Below are 14,675 nucleotides of genomic sequence, written 5' to 3'. Positions count from 1 at the left end.
TTGTATTGCAAGTGTTTTGCGGCATCGCGCGAGAGAGAAACGCAAATGTGGTGGTTCTAGGTTCATTCTCACTGGATTAATTTCTGTGATTAGGGTTTTGATGGTGAACGACGATGTTTCAGGTGTGGTGATTGTTATTTTCATGCTCGCAGTGAAGGTTTTAGTGTGTCGAGGTGGACAAAGATGTTTTGCGATTTTGGGTTTTGGTGGTGCGATTCTTGCGTAGAGATATGGTGGGTTGCATCTCCAACAAGGCTTCACACATGACTTGTGGTGCGATTGTGTCTTGTTGGTTTTTCCTGGCTCAAAATTTGTGTCTTCTAAGTACTATAGTGAAGTTCGAATGCTAGCGAGCAAAGGATGACAATGTCGAAACCTGATTTGAGAAGATGCAATAGACTTGACTCTGATTTGGAAGAAGATGCATGTGTGGTTTGCGTTTTGAACGAAAATAGGTCATCACCGACAATGTGCAATGGAGATGTGTGGTGACTGATGAAGGTGATTAGAGTTTCTGATGTGTTGGGAGGTCGAATATGATAATGTAGCAATGTGTACACTGTGTTGAATGAGCCATGGAAGAAAATACTATCAATGTGTACAATATGTCGTTAACAATGTAAACAATGTCATAAAAAAAATACCAAATTAAACATAAAATTACACATTAAAGAATCAAAATGAATATTTTCCAAAAATAAGGACCATTTCAAACAAACAAAGTAAACAAATACAATATTAACATGGTATTTAAATCATAATTTTACGATTAAATGTAAAGAAGGGTGCACAAATAAAAAGGAGAATGTATGTGAAAAACAAGTCAAGGATTATAAATTACCGACACCATGAAATATCTTTAGAAAGAGCCAATTAATCTTGTGTTACAAAAACTCTCTTAAATATTATTAACGAGGTTAGTTTGGTCAATGTAGGTGTAAAAAGAAATTATAGAGTTCTCGAAAGCAAAAGTCACTGTTGGAGTGCCGAAAACAAAATCTTGGATTATTAATGCAATGAAATGTAAGAGTGCTTCTTACGTCTCTCCATATTAAAATTCTAATTTTATTCTTTTTTATTTTGAGTTTAAGAGTGAATAATTCGAAAACGTTTTAAAATATAGATTATACAAACTAGAATGGAAAGTATAGAATGCATTTCAAATTATATAATTTGAAATACAACTTTTACAAGAATATGGGGTGGAGGCGGAGAGGAGGGAAGAATATGAGGGGAAATTTGTCTTTTTATTTTGCTTATGGAGGTGCATGAAGAAAGTATGGAGGTGCAGTTTAAGAAATATCCGTAAAGAAGATCATGCTAGTTATTTGGATTTGGGCCCATTGATTCTTCTCTCGATATTTAAAGTTGGATGTACTAATTAGCTTATATTGTTTTTCGTGTAACTTTGTTTTTCTGCAAATATTCAGTCTGTATGAATTGTATTATTGTATTTTTATTCTTTACCTTGTAATTAGCTTTAATTATCAAGCTTTAGTCAAAATTTATTGTATTTTGAATTATTTCTTCTGTATGAATGCAAATGTTCATTTTTTTATATATATAAATTTGGTGGAAAAACGTAAAGGTTCCCAATATTATATGGTAGTATTTTTTTCCATCAAGAAAAAGAAAATAACGTCAAGGAAATTAAAAAATTTGGACAAAACTGTTTGAGCCTTTAATTTAACTATTTTTTGTGGGAAATAATTAATGTGTAGGCTGTGTAATTCAATTATAAATTAAATAAATATTTTAATTTTTATAGTAAGCATCTTAAAAGTCATTATTATTTAATAACATAGTTTTTTCAAATTAATAGATACAGAAATTAGTCGATTTTTAAGGAAAATAGATACATTGATAAATTTATTATCAAACTTAGCTCAATGCAAAAATTAAAAAAAACAAGGTGTGACAATAATTCAATAAAGGTTGTATGAAATCAGAGACAGAAGTAAGTAACAAACGGCAGTGAGGAATGATAACTAAATCAAAAAAGGAATAGAAGATGAAAATTAAAAAAGATAAAAGTGAAATATAAAGCATTAAATAGTTGTTATCTTGTGTTGTGAAGTAAAACCTCATTTTAATTGGACAAACAATACTGAAACCACATAAGATAGTGCAGTTTTGTGGAATGCTAACTCAAAGAGCATTAATGGCAATTTTGGTAGCAGAGTCGCAGTGACCAACGAAATTGCAGATGAAGTAGTTTGGTCCCTTCACAAGCTTGATTTGATCAGTTCCTAAATTATAGGTTTTGGCACCATTTGGAGTCTTGCATGTCTTGTAACCACCTTTCTTTACAGCCACCACATTGTCACTCCCAGGGCTGTACTTGAAAACTACAATACATACAAATATATATATATATATATATATATATATATATACAAATATATATATATGTATATACATATATATATATGTATATACATATATATATGTATATACATATATATATGTATATATCATTTTAGTAAAAATGTAATATTGTCATCAAGAGTTCTTGTTTGAGTTGTTTAATTCTATCTTTAGAACTCTTCGTAAATGAATATATGATGTGATATAAGCTATATTACAATGTTGAAAAATAACTAATTAATACTAATTGTTGGAATTTTTGTTGGGATATTATAAAGATATATATTAACATTATTTTTAATATAAAATTTTAAAATTTGATGTCTATTTTTTTTTCTTACTTTTATTTAATATGAAACTCTTAACTCATACTTAGATTGATAATAATTTCTTTATAAGTATGAGTTGAATTTTTATTCGTCTCATGAATTCATTTATTTTAACATATTTATTTATGTTAATTTTAATTAAAATTGCGTCTTATCACAATATGACATATTTGTCTTCATCGGATTGAATATCATTATAACTCATTAGTTCTGATATCACTATTTAAATGTTTTACTTGGATAAGCTTGAGGAGATTAATTATCTCTAAATATGAACTGTTCATATAAGAATTCTCAATCTTTTTTAATATAAAATTTTAAATGTCTTTGAGTATTAACTTTTCTTATATGTACTCATTCAAAAAAAATCATTTTTACTTTACTTTTAACTTATTTAAACTTCTGATAGTTACGATATTCAACCATCGCCAATTTGGTAGTTTTTTAACATGATTTTCAACTGCTATATATAATCTTTTGAATAAGTTAAATTTGTCACATCAGTAACTCATATCACACAAATAAATTCAATGACATGATAAATTACTAGATATATGTTACGTTAACTTTATCAGTGTGCAATAATTGAAGCAACTAGTTTGGTTTAACGGAGATATATAATTAGTGTCTTAAGTAGACTGGTTAGTCAAACCCTTCCTATTAAGTTCTTAAATTAATCTCTCGAGCTTTCTTTATAAAATATGAATAAAAATTAAGATCCAAAGAAACTAACCAAGTGTAATCGTTTCCCTTTAGGCCAAGCAACAGTGTTAAAGGTCCAACCATTTGCATCTCGAACTGTGTAGGTGACTGACTGAACCAAAATGACAGTGTTAGAACAACAATTACATTGCCTCTTCCCAGGGCCATGCTTTTAACTGCAATACAAAAGATTAAGAAAGAAAAACACTTTGTTGTTATAGTAAGAAAAAAGTTCATGTTTTTATAGCCAAAGATGATGTTAGTAAGAAAAGTTTATGTTTTTATAGCAAAAGATGATGGAAATTGGTAATGGGGTGGTTGAGAAATGCTGGGGCCTTTATTATGGTTCAAAATGATGACTCAAGAACATGGATCGGAGCAGAGTCATAATGGTTTTGATTTGAGAGAAATAATACACCTTGGCCCTATAGAGTCATAATCATTTTAATTTAGTTATCATTATAGTTAGATACATGTGCTTTAATCACAGGTGGATCCTATAATGTGAAAAGTTTTAGGGCTGAGTCCAAAATTAAGTTTATGTGAGTTGATTCACATGAGTTCCAAGTTTTAGGGTTAATATTTATAACCCACCAATGCTTTAAAAGATATGATCTTTAATGTGTGAATATACGATGAACTTTAACACAAGCATGTTATAATTGTGTGTTTTGACTCTTCTCAAAAGTTTACATTAAAAAATTGTACCTTATAGTTGAAATGTTAATTTATATTTTTGTTGTATTGCCAACGACTTGTTTTTCAAATAATAGGGGATAGGAAAAGTATAGTTTATGTTTTCTTTATTAAAGGCTTGTCCATACACAATAAAAAAAGTTGAATCCTAATCATCATGTTCATAAAAAGAATATATTATTATCTATTATGTTGATTAAGTTCACATAAACTATATTGTGGTTATCTTAATCTAAAACGGAGATAAAAACAAACGAAAAATATTGGCAAAAACATAATTGATTTATATTTGATTTTGTAAGATAGTTTTCCACTGCTGTTGCTTAATTAAAGACTTTTTTATTTTATTTATTTATTTTAGGCTTAAATTTTTATACTTGTTTGAATTATCTAATTAACTTCCTAATCTTTATTTGCTTCAATTAAATTTTTGTATTTGTAATAATCCTTTTCTAATTCATGTAGAACTTCCAATAAAAGAGAAATAAGAAAAAGATTTTTGAGATGAATACAACCCATACTTAAGAAGATTATTAAAAGTTCAACATTAGTTGAAAATTGTACATTAAACAAAAGTAAATAAAATGAATAATATATTTCGATTAAAAATAGTGTACTAAATTATTATATACATTTATTCACGCCACATTGTTACCAAATCGTAACAAATCTTCTCGCTGAAAAACCTTACACTAAACGTCATTGTTCTCTTCCTAGGTTCATGTAACAACCTTGAATAGTAATACTATATTTAAATTAAATTATTTAGTTCAAATAAAATTACATTGTTTAATTTTAAATATAAATTAAATTATTGAATATAGAAAATGAAAAAGTGGTTGGTTTACAGAGTAGAAGTAGAAATAAAATTTATGCGGTGTGGTCCAGATTACCGTACTGGATATCCTCATTGAATTGGTCAAACATTAAATTAGAATTATCTAAAACTAAAAAAAAATTGCATTACACATTAAAATTTTAAAATATAAAAAATGTATTATAAATTCACATTACCAATGTCAGACAAATTGAATTAAATGATTTATAAATATCTGAAAAAGTGCACCGACAATATAAATGTATTTGCTATTTTTTTTTAATCATAAATTTTAGTATAAGATAAAAACATGTTAAATTTTATAACGTAATTATCTTAAAAATCATTTAAAAGTGGGTTGGTCAACCTTCTAAAAAGGCTGACAATTCTGAAAAATGATGACTATATAATCTTACAATATATATTACGAAAGTATTGAATAATAAGTGTATTTATGAAAAAGTGTTATCAGATAGATATGATATTGCCGACATACTTTTTTATTCTTAAACAGAAAATAAGTAACATACAGAAGAGAGCACAGAAAGCTACCCTTTTTCTTCTCACACATACCTATGTTATCCACTTATTAAACTGAAATAAGTTCCCACTAAAGAGGGGTGCAATTAGCATTACAATACGTATGAGTAGGAAAGCACTGAGATATATATATAGTTATCGAAAGTGATGAACACAAACTCAAACAGCATTGACGGCAATTTTCATCCCAGATTCACAGTGACCCACAAAGTTGCAGATGAAGAAGTTCTGTCCCTTAGCAAGTCTGATCTGATCATTCCCTGAACGATACACTTTCGACCCTCTTGGAGTCGAGCAAGCACTATACCCAGCCCTGTTTACCGCCACCACATTATGAGCTCCGGGGGCATATTTGAACACTGCAAACCACACACGAAAATGTTTTTAACAAACTTAGGAAAAAACCAGAACTTGTGCAACGGAAAAAAAAACATGCAGAAAAGTTGTCGGTGCTTCATGTTTCAGACATCTTTATGAAAAAAGTGTCTGAAAGGTAGGAAACGAACCAAGTGTGTCACCAGCCCTAAAGCGTTTGCCATTGGGCCAGCCAACAGTGTTGAAGGTCCAACCGTTACCACCGACTGTGTAGGTGGCAGCATGAGCCATGTGAGAGTGAAGCAGGAAGAAACAGAGAGAGAGTGATAGCACTACTGCACTGCCTCTTCCCAGAGCCATCTCTTGATTAATTTTGTGGTTAAAGTGACAGAACAGAGTTAGAGAAGTAATGAAGAGAGACAGTAAAAGTTTGTTGGAAATGGAAAGAAGAAAGGGTGGTTTTATAACGGAGGAGTGAGGGACACACGCACTTATTCTGTGGTTGGTCACATAGTAAATAAATAGCATATGCATAGCAGGCTCCTTTGTCCGAGAAACTGTGACCAAACCCACATGTCTCTGCAAAACCTCATTATGGTTACTACTCAACAAAAATAGCTCCTACTTCTCTACTACGAAAATAATTACATAATTTACCGTATCAAATATCTATGACCTTTTTATTTAGGAAAATGATACTCGAACAACGTTTTTTTACAACATTTCGACACAGGACACGTGTCAGCGTTTGAGTGGTTGAGGTTTTTGCAGGAAAAAGCTGCTGCGTCTGAGAAAGTCTGATAGAAATCTGCTTCAACGCTGACGTGGCGAGGACGGGCACGGGCAGTCTGGGTTGTGCGTTTCAAAAATTGAAATGAAAAGGGAGCGGTCAGGGGTTTTTGTTTGGCGTTTGAAATTTGAATTTCATTTTTGAACAATTTTAGAGAGAAGTGAAGGTTGAGAGAGTCTAACCTAGAGAGAGCCCGAGAGAGTTGGAGTAAGGGAGTTCGAGAGAGAGAACGACGGAGTGGTTGCCGGAGTGCGCCGTTGAAGGTCGAAGGCCGTGTCGGAGAGATCGAAACCCTCCAGCCCGTTCCGTTTGACGGCGTCGCAGCTCCGACGTCGACCGCTCGACGCGAAGACGGGATCGTGTTTGGTCCGTTCCGGCCCAGCGACTTAGGGAGGCGTTGAAGGTGTCGCTTCGTCCCAGGTGGTTCCGTCCCTGTCCCGGAGTGCCGCCGGAGTGCCGCGGGAGATTCGCCGGAGTTTGGGATGTTCGGAGGACCAAAAAGAGGGGTTTTCCGGGTTGTCAGTCCCACCCACACCTTAGGCAATCGGCTCTGTTCCAACCGCCACGCGTGGTCTTCACTCAAGGTTGGTTTCTTTTTTGATTTGTCAGTGCAATGAATGTTGAATACATGGATGATGTTGTATCTGGATTTGATTTGCTTATGTATGAAACGTCTCCCAAGTGGATGTTGTTCTGTTCCCAATTTTTATACAACTTCTTTGCTTAATCTTACATTGTTCTGTTGTTAATAAAATGTTAAGAATTGTTCCCAAATTACTTAGAAGTAGCTGAAATGAGGGAAAACAAACAAGCCACACCAAAATGAGAGTGATGGACGTAGTTGGCCTTGGTGTGCAAAAACTGGCACCCAGGTACCCACTTATTTCAGTTTTTGTGTTGGTGTAGTGTTATTATACATTGAATTCTGTGTTATTTTGATTTGGGGATTACTGTCATGTTGGTCACCTCCTGTCTAGTTCAAATATCTGGCATTTCTTAAAGAGAGTTTAAATTAAATTCATTGTGCTTGAATATGAATACTATGTATTAAGTTTCCGTTTTCTGTTCATTCACACCCCATCCGTCTAGCAGTTCCAGCAGCACGCCCATGAGAAGCTTGGGAGCTGCAACGTTGGAAGCATTCACGTCCAGCTGCATCAAACAGCAGCAACGACAACACACACCGTCTTCAAGTCCAGCCGAATTGGATGCACATGTTGAGATGGGAGAGAAGTGGAAAGCTGACACAGACCTTGTTTATTCCAGCATGGGCAGCGATGGTGTGCAGAACATGCAGAAGTGTAAACAAAATGGAGGGCCCCACATGGCTTTATCTGACAGAGAAGCAAAAGAGTGATGGAAGAAATTCATTAAAGGTTGCTAATGGGAGACAACAGCATGGCAACCTGGCTGGAAACGCACGAGGCAGCACCAGAACGAGACTTGAGAATTTGGCTTTGTGTATTGTAATGAATTTTAATTTGAATGAACAATGTCATTTAATTTCCTGTTACTGAATTGTCAATTTTATTCTACTGATGCGATTAAATTTCTTCTGAAATCTGATCTGTGTTGTTGTGTGTCTGCCATTTAATTTATACTGTTGTTGATTGTTTGAAATTTAATTTTTACGTTTGTTTGTACTGATAGCTTTATTGTGCGAGTTTACTGTTCCTGCAATTGCGTTTCTGCTGGTTTTGAATTCTGCACGTTTACTGTTTCTGCCTGTCAAACCGTTCGGTCTTTAACGTCACTGTTAGAGTCGTTCGTCCATCTTTCATCTGATTTTTACTTCCTCTGTGACGTTCGGCTTGTCTCTGTGTTCATGCTTGTTGTTTATCGACCGTTCGTTCTTAATCTTCATACCGTTCGGTCTGTTAGAGATCGAATGGCTCCTTCATTTATACTTACATCTACCGTTCGAGCCTCCTCTGTGCGCGCTGGACGAGCGTCCCTTCTGGGCGACAAGCGTCTGGACGAGCGTCCTCAGTCAGCGTTGTCCGCTAGCTGGGCGAGCGATCTCCGCTCTCTGGACGAGCGTCCACTTACTGGACGAGCGTCCACTTACTGGACGAGCGTCCACTTACTGGACGAGCGTCCACTTACTGGACGAGCGTCCACTTGCTGGACGAGCGTCCACTTGCTGGACGAGCCTCCTGTGCGCGCTGGACGAGCGTCCTCTGCGCGCTGGACGAGCGTCCCCTCTGGGCGCCAAACGTCTGTGCGAGCGTTCTCCGCTAGCTGGGCGAGCGATCTCCGCTCTCTGGACGAGCGTCCACTTGCTGGACGAGCGTCCTCTACGCAGCCTCCTCTGCGCGCTGGACGAGCGTCCCCTGCGTGCTGGACGAGCGTCCCCTCTGGGCGACAAGCGTCTGGGCGAGCGTTCTCCGCTAGCTGGGCGAGCGATCTCCGCTCTCTGGACGAGCGTCCACTTTCTGGACGAGCGACCACATTCTGGACGAGCGTCCTCTCCGCGCTGGACGAGCCTTCTCTGAGTGCTGGCCGAGCGTCCTCTGCGCTGCGCGCTGGACGAGCGTCCTGGCTTGCTGTTGGATGGGCGTTCTCTTCTCGATGCTGACAGCCAAATGATGCGCTCCTAACGTCCTAACGGCTCACAGTTGAGGACGAACGGTCACAGCAACAGTCAAAAATAAACTTAGACAACATAGTTTGTAGAATACTATTTGGACGACTACTATTCACTGGGCACTTTAAGGAACGAACGTTACAACAGAACAAACGCCATTTACGAGCCGAACTCTATTTGGCCGAACGTCCCAAAATGCTTTGGACGCATACTACTGAACGAACGCTATCTGGGCGAGCGCTATCTGGACGAACGTCACTTTCCGAGCCGAACACTATTTTGGCGTACGTCATTTCCGAACGCCAGGAGGAACACAATTTGACCGAACGTCACAAAATTGATATGGACGAACGCTACTGGACGAACGCTCAACACCAGGCCGAACACTTCTCTGGACGATCGCTACGGGACGAACGCTACGGACGAACGCTCAACAACAGGCCGAAACACTTCTCTGACGAACGTCATAACTCGCTAATAATGCCGAACGTTATACCATTTGGAAGGACGAACGCTACACTCATAGGAAAGGACGAACGCTACACTCATAGGAAAGGACGAACGTTACACTCATAGGAAAGGACGAACGCTACACTCATAGGAAAGGACGAACGCTACACTTTAAGGACGAACGCACATGCAGTCAAAAGCCGTACGTTCATAGACGATTACAATCGAAACAAGATATATAAGCACCGTCTGGAACGAACGTACATAGATAACGAAACTCAATAGGTAAACAGTGTTTGGGACGAACGCACATACAGTCAATATTGAGAAACCGAACGCCCACCATTTCTCTTACATCAAAACCGAACGTTTAAAAGGCTGAGGTGGAGTACTGTTTGGACGAGCGCTAACACACACGAAACCGAACGTCTAATATTACTATTTCTCAAAAGACCGAACGCTCTTAGCGAATGGGACGAACGTCCCATTTTCACTCCAAAATTTTGAACGAACGCGCGAATCTGCAGAATTCTGCAGATTTCGCAGGTTTTCCAGAAATCGAGAAAATCCGAACTTTCAAAATGATATTGATTTTTTAATGAATTTTTTTTAACACTTATTGGACATGCAAATGATCTTCAACCATTGATTATGTCATTTATTGAACATTTCTTTGATGATTTGTAACAAAAAATATGTACATTCAAACCTAATCATCACAATTTCAAAGAGTGATAAGAAATCCATAAATGACATTCGTACTATCCATTTTGTAACAACCCTAAATGTTGCAACACTTCATTCCTCCACACAATATGACGTCCGATGAAGATTGACTAACTGTATTATTTTCATCTATAGATGGCTTACTGTTATCATCCTCGTCAGCAAACATATCATAATCACCTTCACCAGTGCTAGAGGCTTCTCCACTAGCCAAATGTTGATTTGATGGGCCTTCTTTTGCCCGGGCTAACTTCTCATATCCTTCTGAAAAGGGGAGAATGTAGAAGGCATAAGCATTAAGCAGTTAATACCACGAAACAGGCACCCTTCACTCCTTCTCATAAACCTAAATATCGACAACATCATAGAAAGAAGAAAGAAGAGCCAAGGAAAAATTGACAATTAATAACCTGCCCCAAAATCCAACACTTAACTAATATGGAGGCCCAAAGATAGTTTCTCCAAACACTAAGAATGAACAAACACCATGTATGATATTGATAATAGAACAATAAGTTCTATCTTGCATCATGACCATAATAACAACATAAGTTGAACAGTATTATAATAGTAAAACCAAGTAGTTAAATCAAATAAATTATAAAATCAAACAGCATATTACATCATGTTGTTAACAATGTAAACATAATGAAACAACAAAACATAATATAAGTAGAATAAAGCATAGTGTATAACACTAACCCGCTTCACGATAAAAAACCTCTCGCTTTTCATGATAAACATCTGCGAAAAAGGTCAAGGAGCCAAAGTTAAGCATAATGTAGGCATAGCAACTAAAGAAACAGTGAATCAAAACAAGCCGCATGACATAGAGTCTCATCAGCCTATCTAAATGATTACATGTTTACACAATGCATAATATCTACAAAGCCCGGAGGGATTAACTCAACTGTATTCACCATTCTCCATCAGCTTCATAGCATCCTCAGTTAGCTGGTCAAATACAACCTTAGTCTCAGCAGACATTTTTTCCTTTCTGTCACTGTTACCTTTTAGCCTTCTCAAGGCTTGCAAAACCTATTGGAAGAATATCGGTTAATACTGCCCAACTAATGAACCTCAAAAAACTCTTAACGAAGTAGATATATGATATATAATTCCAGCCTAGTCAAGTATAAAGATTTACAAGATATAAAGAGAACATGTAAATGAACATGATATAAAATTAATAATTGCAGTTAGATACAAGCCAAATATAACTTTAAACATTGTTTCTTATATTTTTATCTTTATGAACACCATTAATCCTTTATTTTGAAAAAATGGCAATTAACAGGCTTTCTCTGATAACGGTTTAGGGTTGCCATACTCAACTCAAGTTAAAAGTAAATTTGCATACGCAACTATGGAGTCAACAGCAGATTCGGGTTCTCTTATTTTCTGTATTTATTTGTTCCAACTTGAAAAGCACAATGTCAAAATTACACATTCCTTACACGTTCAGATTTGAGAGTAAAATATTTTTAACTGGATAATATTTTTTAAGAATATGAACTACCCTTAGCAAGAAATTCCACAACTCCTTGGCCACATAAAAATCCAATGATTGCCTAAACAAATGGATGATCTACAACTACTCTGGAGTGAATTGGAAAATAAATATTGTATTTTACAATGATACTTCAGTATAACAAAGAAATAAAAAATCAGAAAATTAAGAATGATAAAATACATACATACCGTTTCCCCAAGTTCAAGAACATTTGCAATCCGCCTCTTCATGACGGCAATATCTTTAGAAGAAAGGTCCGGCGGCACTCCGGGACAGGGACGGAAGCAGCTGGGACGAAGCGACACCTTCAACGCCTCCCTAAGTCGCTGGGCCGGAACGGACGGAACACGATGCCGTGTTCGCTTCGACCGGTCGACGTCGGACCCGCGGCGCCCCTGAAACGGAACGGGCTGGAGGCGTTCGATCTCTCCGACACGGCCTTCGACAGTGAACGGCGGCACTCCGGCAAGCACTCCGTCTCTCTCTCGCTCGTGAACCCTTTCTCCAACTCTCTCGTCTCTCTGTCTAGGTCACAGCATCCGTCCCCAATGTTCGCGCGGCTTCTCTCTACGAAGTTCGAAAATGAATTTCAAATTTGAAACGCAACTTTTACTCTGCCCGTGCCCGTCCCTCGCCACGTCACAATTGAAGCAGTTTTTCTCAGATTTCACCAGCTTTTTCCCTCAAAACGTGGACCGCTCATATGCTGACACGTGTGCTGTGTCGAAATGTTGTCAAAATTTGTTGTCTAAGTATCATTTTCCTTTTATTTATGGATTTATTTGTTTTTGTCATTTTCATTCCTTTTATTTCTCTACAAACCATACTTTCTACAAGTTTGATGTCTAACAAAAAAAATCCAACCTAAAAAATATTTGTGATAGTTTTGTAAATAAACTATACATGTCAGTTTTTTCAAAGTCAGATATCAAATAAAATATAGAAATTAGTTCTTTTAAGTTATAACGTCAAATGATCTTCATACAAAACTGAAAAGTCATTGTTTTATTACCTTTAGACACAATCAGAGGTCCCTAACGTTTAACTCAAATTAGACATTGACTCTTCCCTCCATCAACGTCAAAAAAGTTTAAAAATTCCTCATTTTAAGTGTCAATATTAAATTTTTTACGATATAGACATCGGTCTCCCAAACCAAACGTTAAATCCTTTGCCAAAAGCTGTAAAATCAGAATTGAAATGTCACTTTTTTTTTCAGATATTAGACGTCCGATCCTCTTCCCAAGACGTCAAAATACCCCAAAAGAAGCGCTAAAATGGAATTTTTTTAGCAATTAGACGTCAACGATGGATGATGGCCGATGTCAAATGCTCTTTTAAACTCCAAAAACTCAGAACATGAGCCTCACTTTCTTTCACATTTTTGTTTTGTTCACGTTTGTCATTGTTGCTGCAAGGTATGTTTGATTGATTTTCTTCCAATTAATTTTGCACCGATTAAATTTCATTTGTACTGATTAAATTTCGTTTGCATCGATTAATTTTGGCTTATGATGCAAATTTGTGCAAGAGTTGACGGATCTTGATGACAACATTGAGTGTCTAATCTCCGTTACTTAAAACTCATAGTATATACAATTTTGTGACATACTGAAATCGTTTTCTGTATTTCAAATTGGTAATATTATAAAAATAAATTATTTTAAAAAATAGATGTAAGTTTACGAGGTGTCTAACGTTATTTTGAACTGAAATTTATTTAGATTTAAATTAAAAAATTATTATTTTTTAGAAATTGAAAAGAAAGATTATAATTAAGTGAGTAGTAAATAAATCTATTTAACCTACGTAGAAGCCCAATTTAAATATTCCAATTCAAATAAATTGAATTGAATTAGTTTATACTAAACTAAAGGAGAAATTCGTGATTCATGATGGAGTGAAGAAGTATATAAAATTTGCTTTAATAAAATAATTTAGTTCACAGAAGGTTTGAATGGTAAAACTAACACATGCTTCAGAAAGAAAGAGAACCTACTTAGCTTATAGAGAGTCAATAAAGAGAAGAAAAGAAAAGTTGTGCAAATTTTCTTCAATTTTAGAAAACCAATATCTCATCTAGAAGTTCATTATTTATTCCAAGAAGAATAAAAATTTATAAAAGTTAACGTGAGTGGTCCAAAAGTAAAAATCTCCTCCCCTTTTCCAATATCAAGGTCTGAAATTTTTGGAGATACATGGTCAATTTTATCTAAATTTAGTGAGGATTTTCTTTCCAAATAAACTGAAATAGACTGACCATTTTAAAGATTTTAGGTGTATCTTTATAAAACTGGATTCATTTTAATCTTTAATTCAGTAAAATAAGGCATTTTTATTATTAATAAACATTAAGTACAACATTTATTTATTATCTATATCAAATATTTTTCTAAAAGCTTATTTTAGTATGGTTACTTTATAATATTTCTATAATCATACTATAGGTATATCGAATCTATTAATCTGGATAACTTTCTTTTTACTATTTTTTTTCATTGAGTTCATAACCTTTCTTTTTACACTAAAATAAAATTTACACGATAAAATCTCGTGTGATAAATTGATAAAATTAGCCAATATTTAAAGCTCATGTCAAATGAATGAAGTATTGTTTACTTGTTTTTCTCCCTAATTCAAGTTGTCACTGTTGAGAAGATGTTGCTGGAGCCATAATTTCATATATAGAAAATGTGATTTAGTGGTTAAAGTTAAGCTCCATTTTCTTCAAGTGTTGAACTTTAATTCTCCATTTTCATTTTATTCCATGGAAATTTGAAGTGTGCCTAACGCATTTGCTAACATGAATATCCTACAATCCTACATTATTTAATTTATCATAA

The 14,675-nt window shown here is 35.3% G+C and overlaps 2 protein-coding genes, 1 long non-coding RNA gene and 1 pseudogene across 3 annotated transcripts; 1 reads left to right on the top strand and 3 right to left on the bottom strand.

Moving 5' to 3' along the window:
• Nucleotides 1–2,148: 2,148 nt before the first annotated feature.
• Nucleotides 2,149–3,566, bottom strand: LOC124825033 (basic blue protein-like; annotated as a pseudogene).
• A 1,810-nt stretch (nt 3,567–5,376) lies between these two features.
• LOC124825036 (basic blue protein-like) lies at nt 5,377–6,229 on the bottom strand. Its single transcript, XM_047297573.2, has 2 exons — nt 5,958–6,229; nt 5,377–5,810 (listed from the first exon to the last, which is right to left on the bottom strand). The coding sequence occupies exons 1-2, from the start codon at nt 6,124–6,126 to the stop codon at nt 5,611–5,613; spliced, it is 369 nt and encodes a 122-aa protein (XP_047153529.1). The 5' UTR covers nt 6,127–6,229; the 3' UTR covers nt 5,377–5,610.
• Nucleotides 6,230–6,376: 147 nt separating this feature from the next.
• LOC148205575 (uncharacterized) lies at nt 6,377–8,201 on the top strand. The gene is made up of 2 exons (XR_015783298.1): nt 6,377–7,140; nt 7,649–8,201. It is a non-coding gene; the product is annotated as an uncharacterized LOC148205575 (long non-coding RNA).
• A 2,018-nt stretch (nt 8,202–10,219) lies between these two features.
• On the bottom strand, nt 10,220–12,362 carry LOC148205574 (uncharacterized; the record flags this gene model as incomplete). Its single annotated transcript, XM_088111332.1, has 4 exons — nt 10,220–10,583; nt 11,022–11,063; nt 11,231–11,357; nt 12,021–12,362. Coding segments are annotated over 4 exons (720 nt in total), but the record flags the coding sequence as incomplete, so codon positions are not given.
• Nucleotides 12,363–14,675: the final 2,313 nt, after the last annotated feature.

The sequence above is a fragment of the Vigna umbellata genome, chromosome 1 (genome assembly GCF_029865625.1).
Source record: "Vigna umbellata cultivar VRB3 chromosome 1, Vumbellata_1.0, whole genome shotgun sequence".
NCBI classification, from domain to species: Eukaryota; Viridiplantae; Streptophyta; class Magnoliopsida; order Fabales; family Fabaceae; genus Vigna; species Vigna umbellata.
This window is presented reverse-complemented; position numbering and strand designations above follow the sequence as displayed.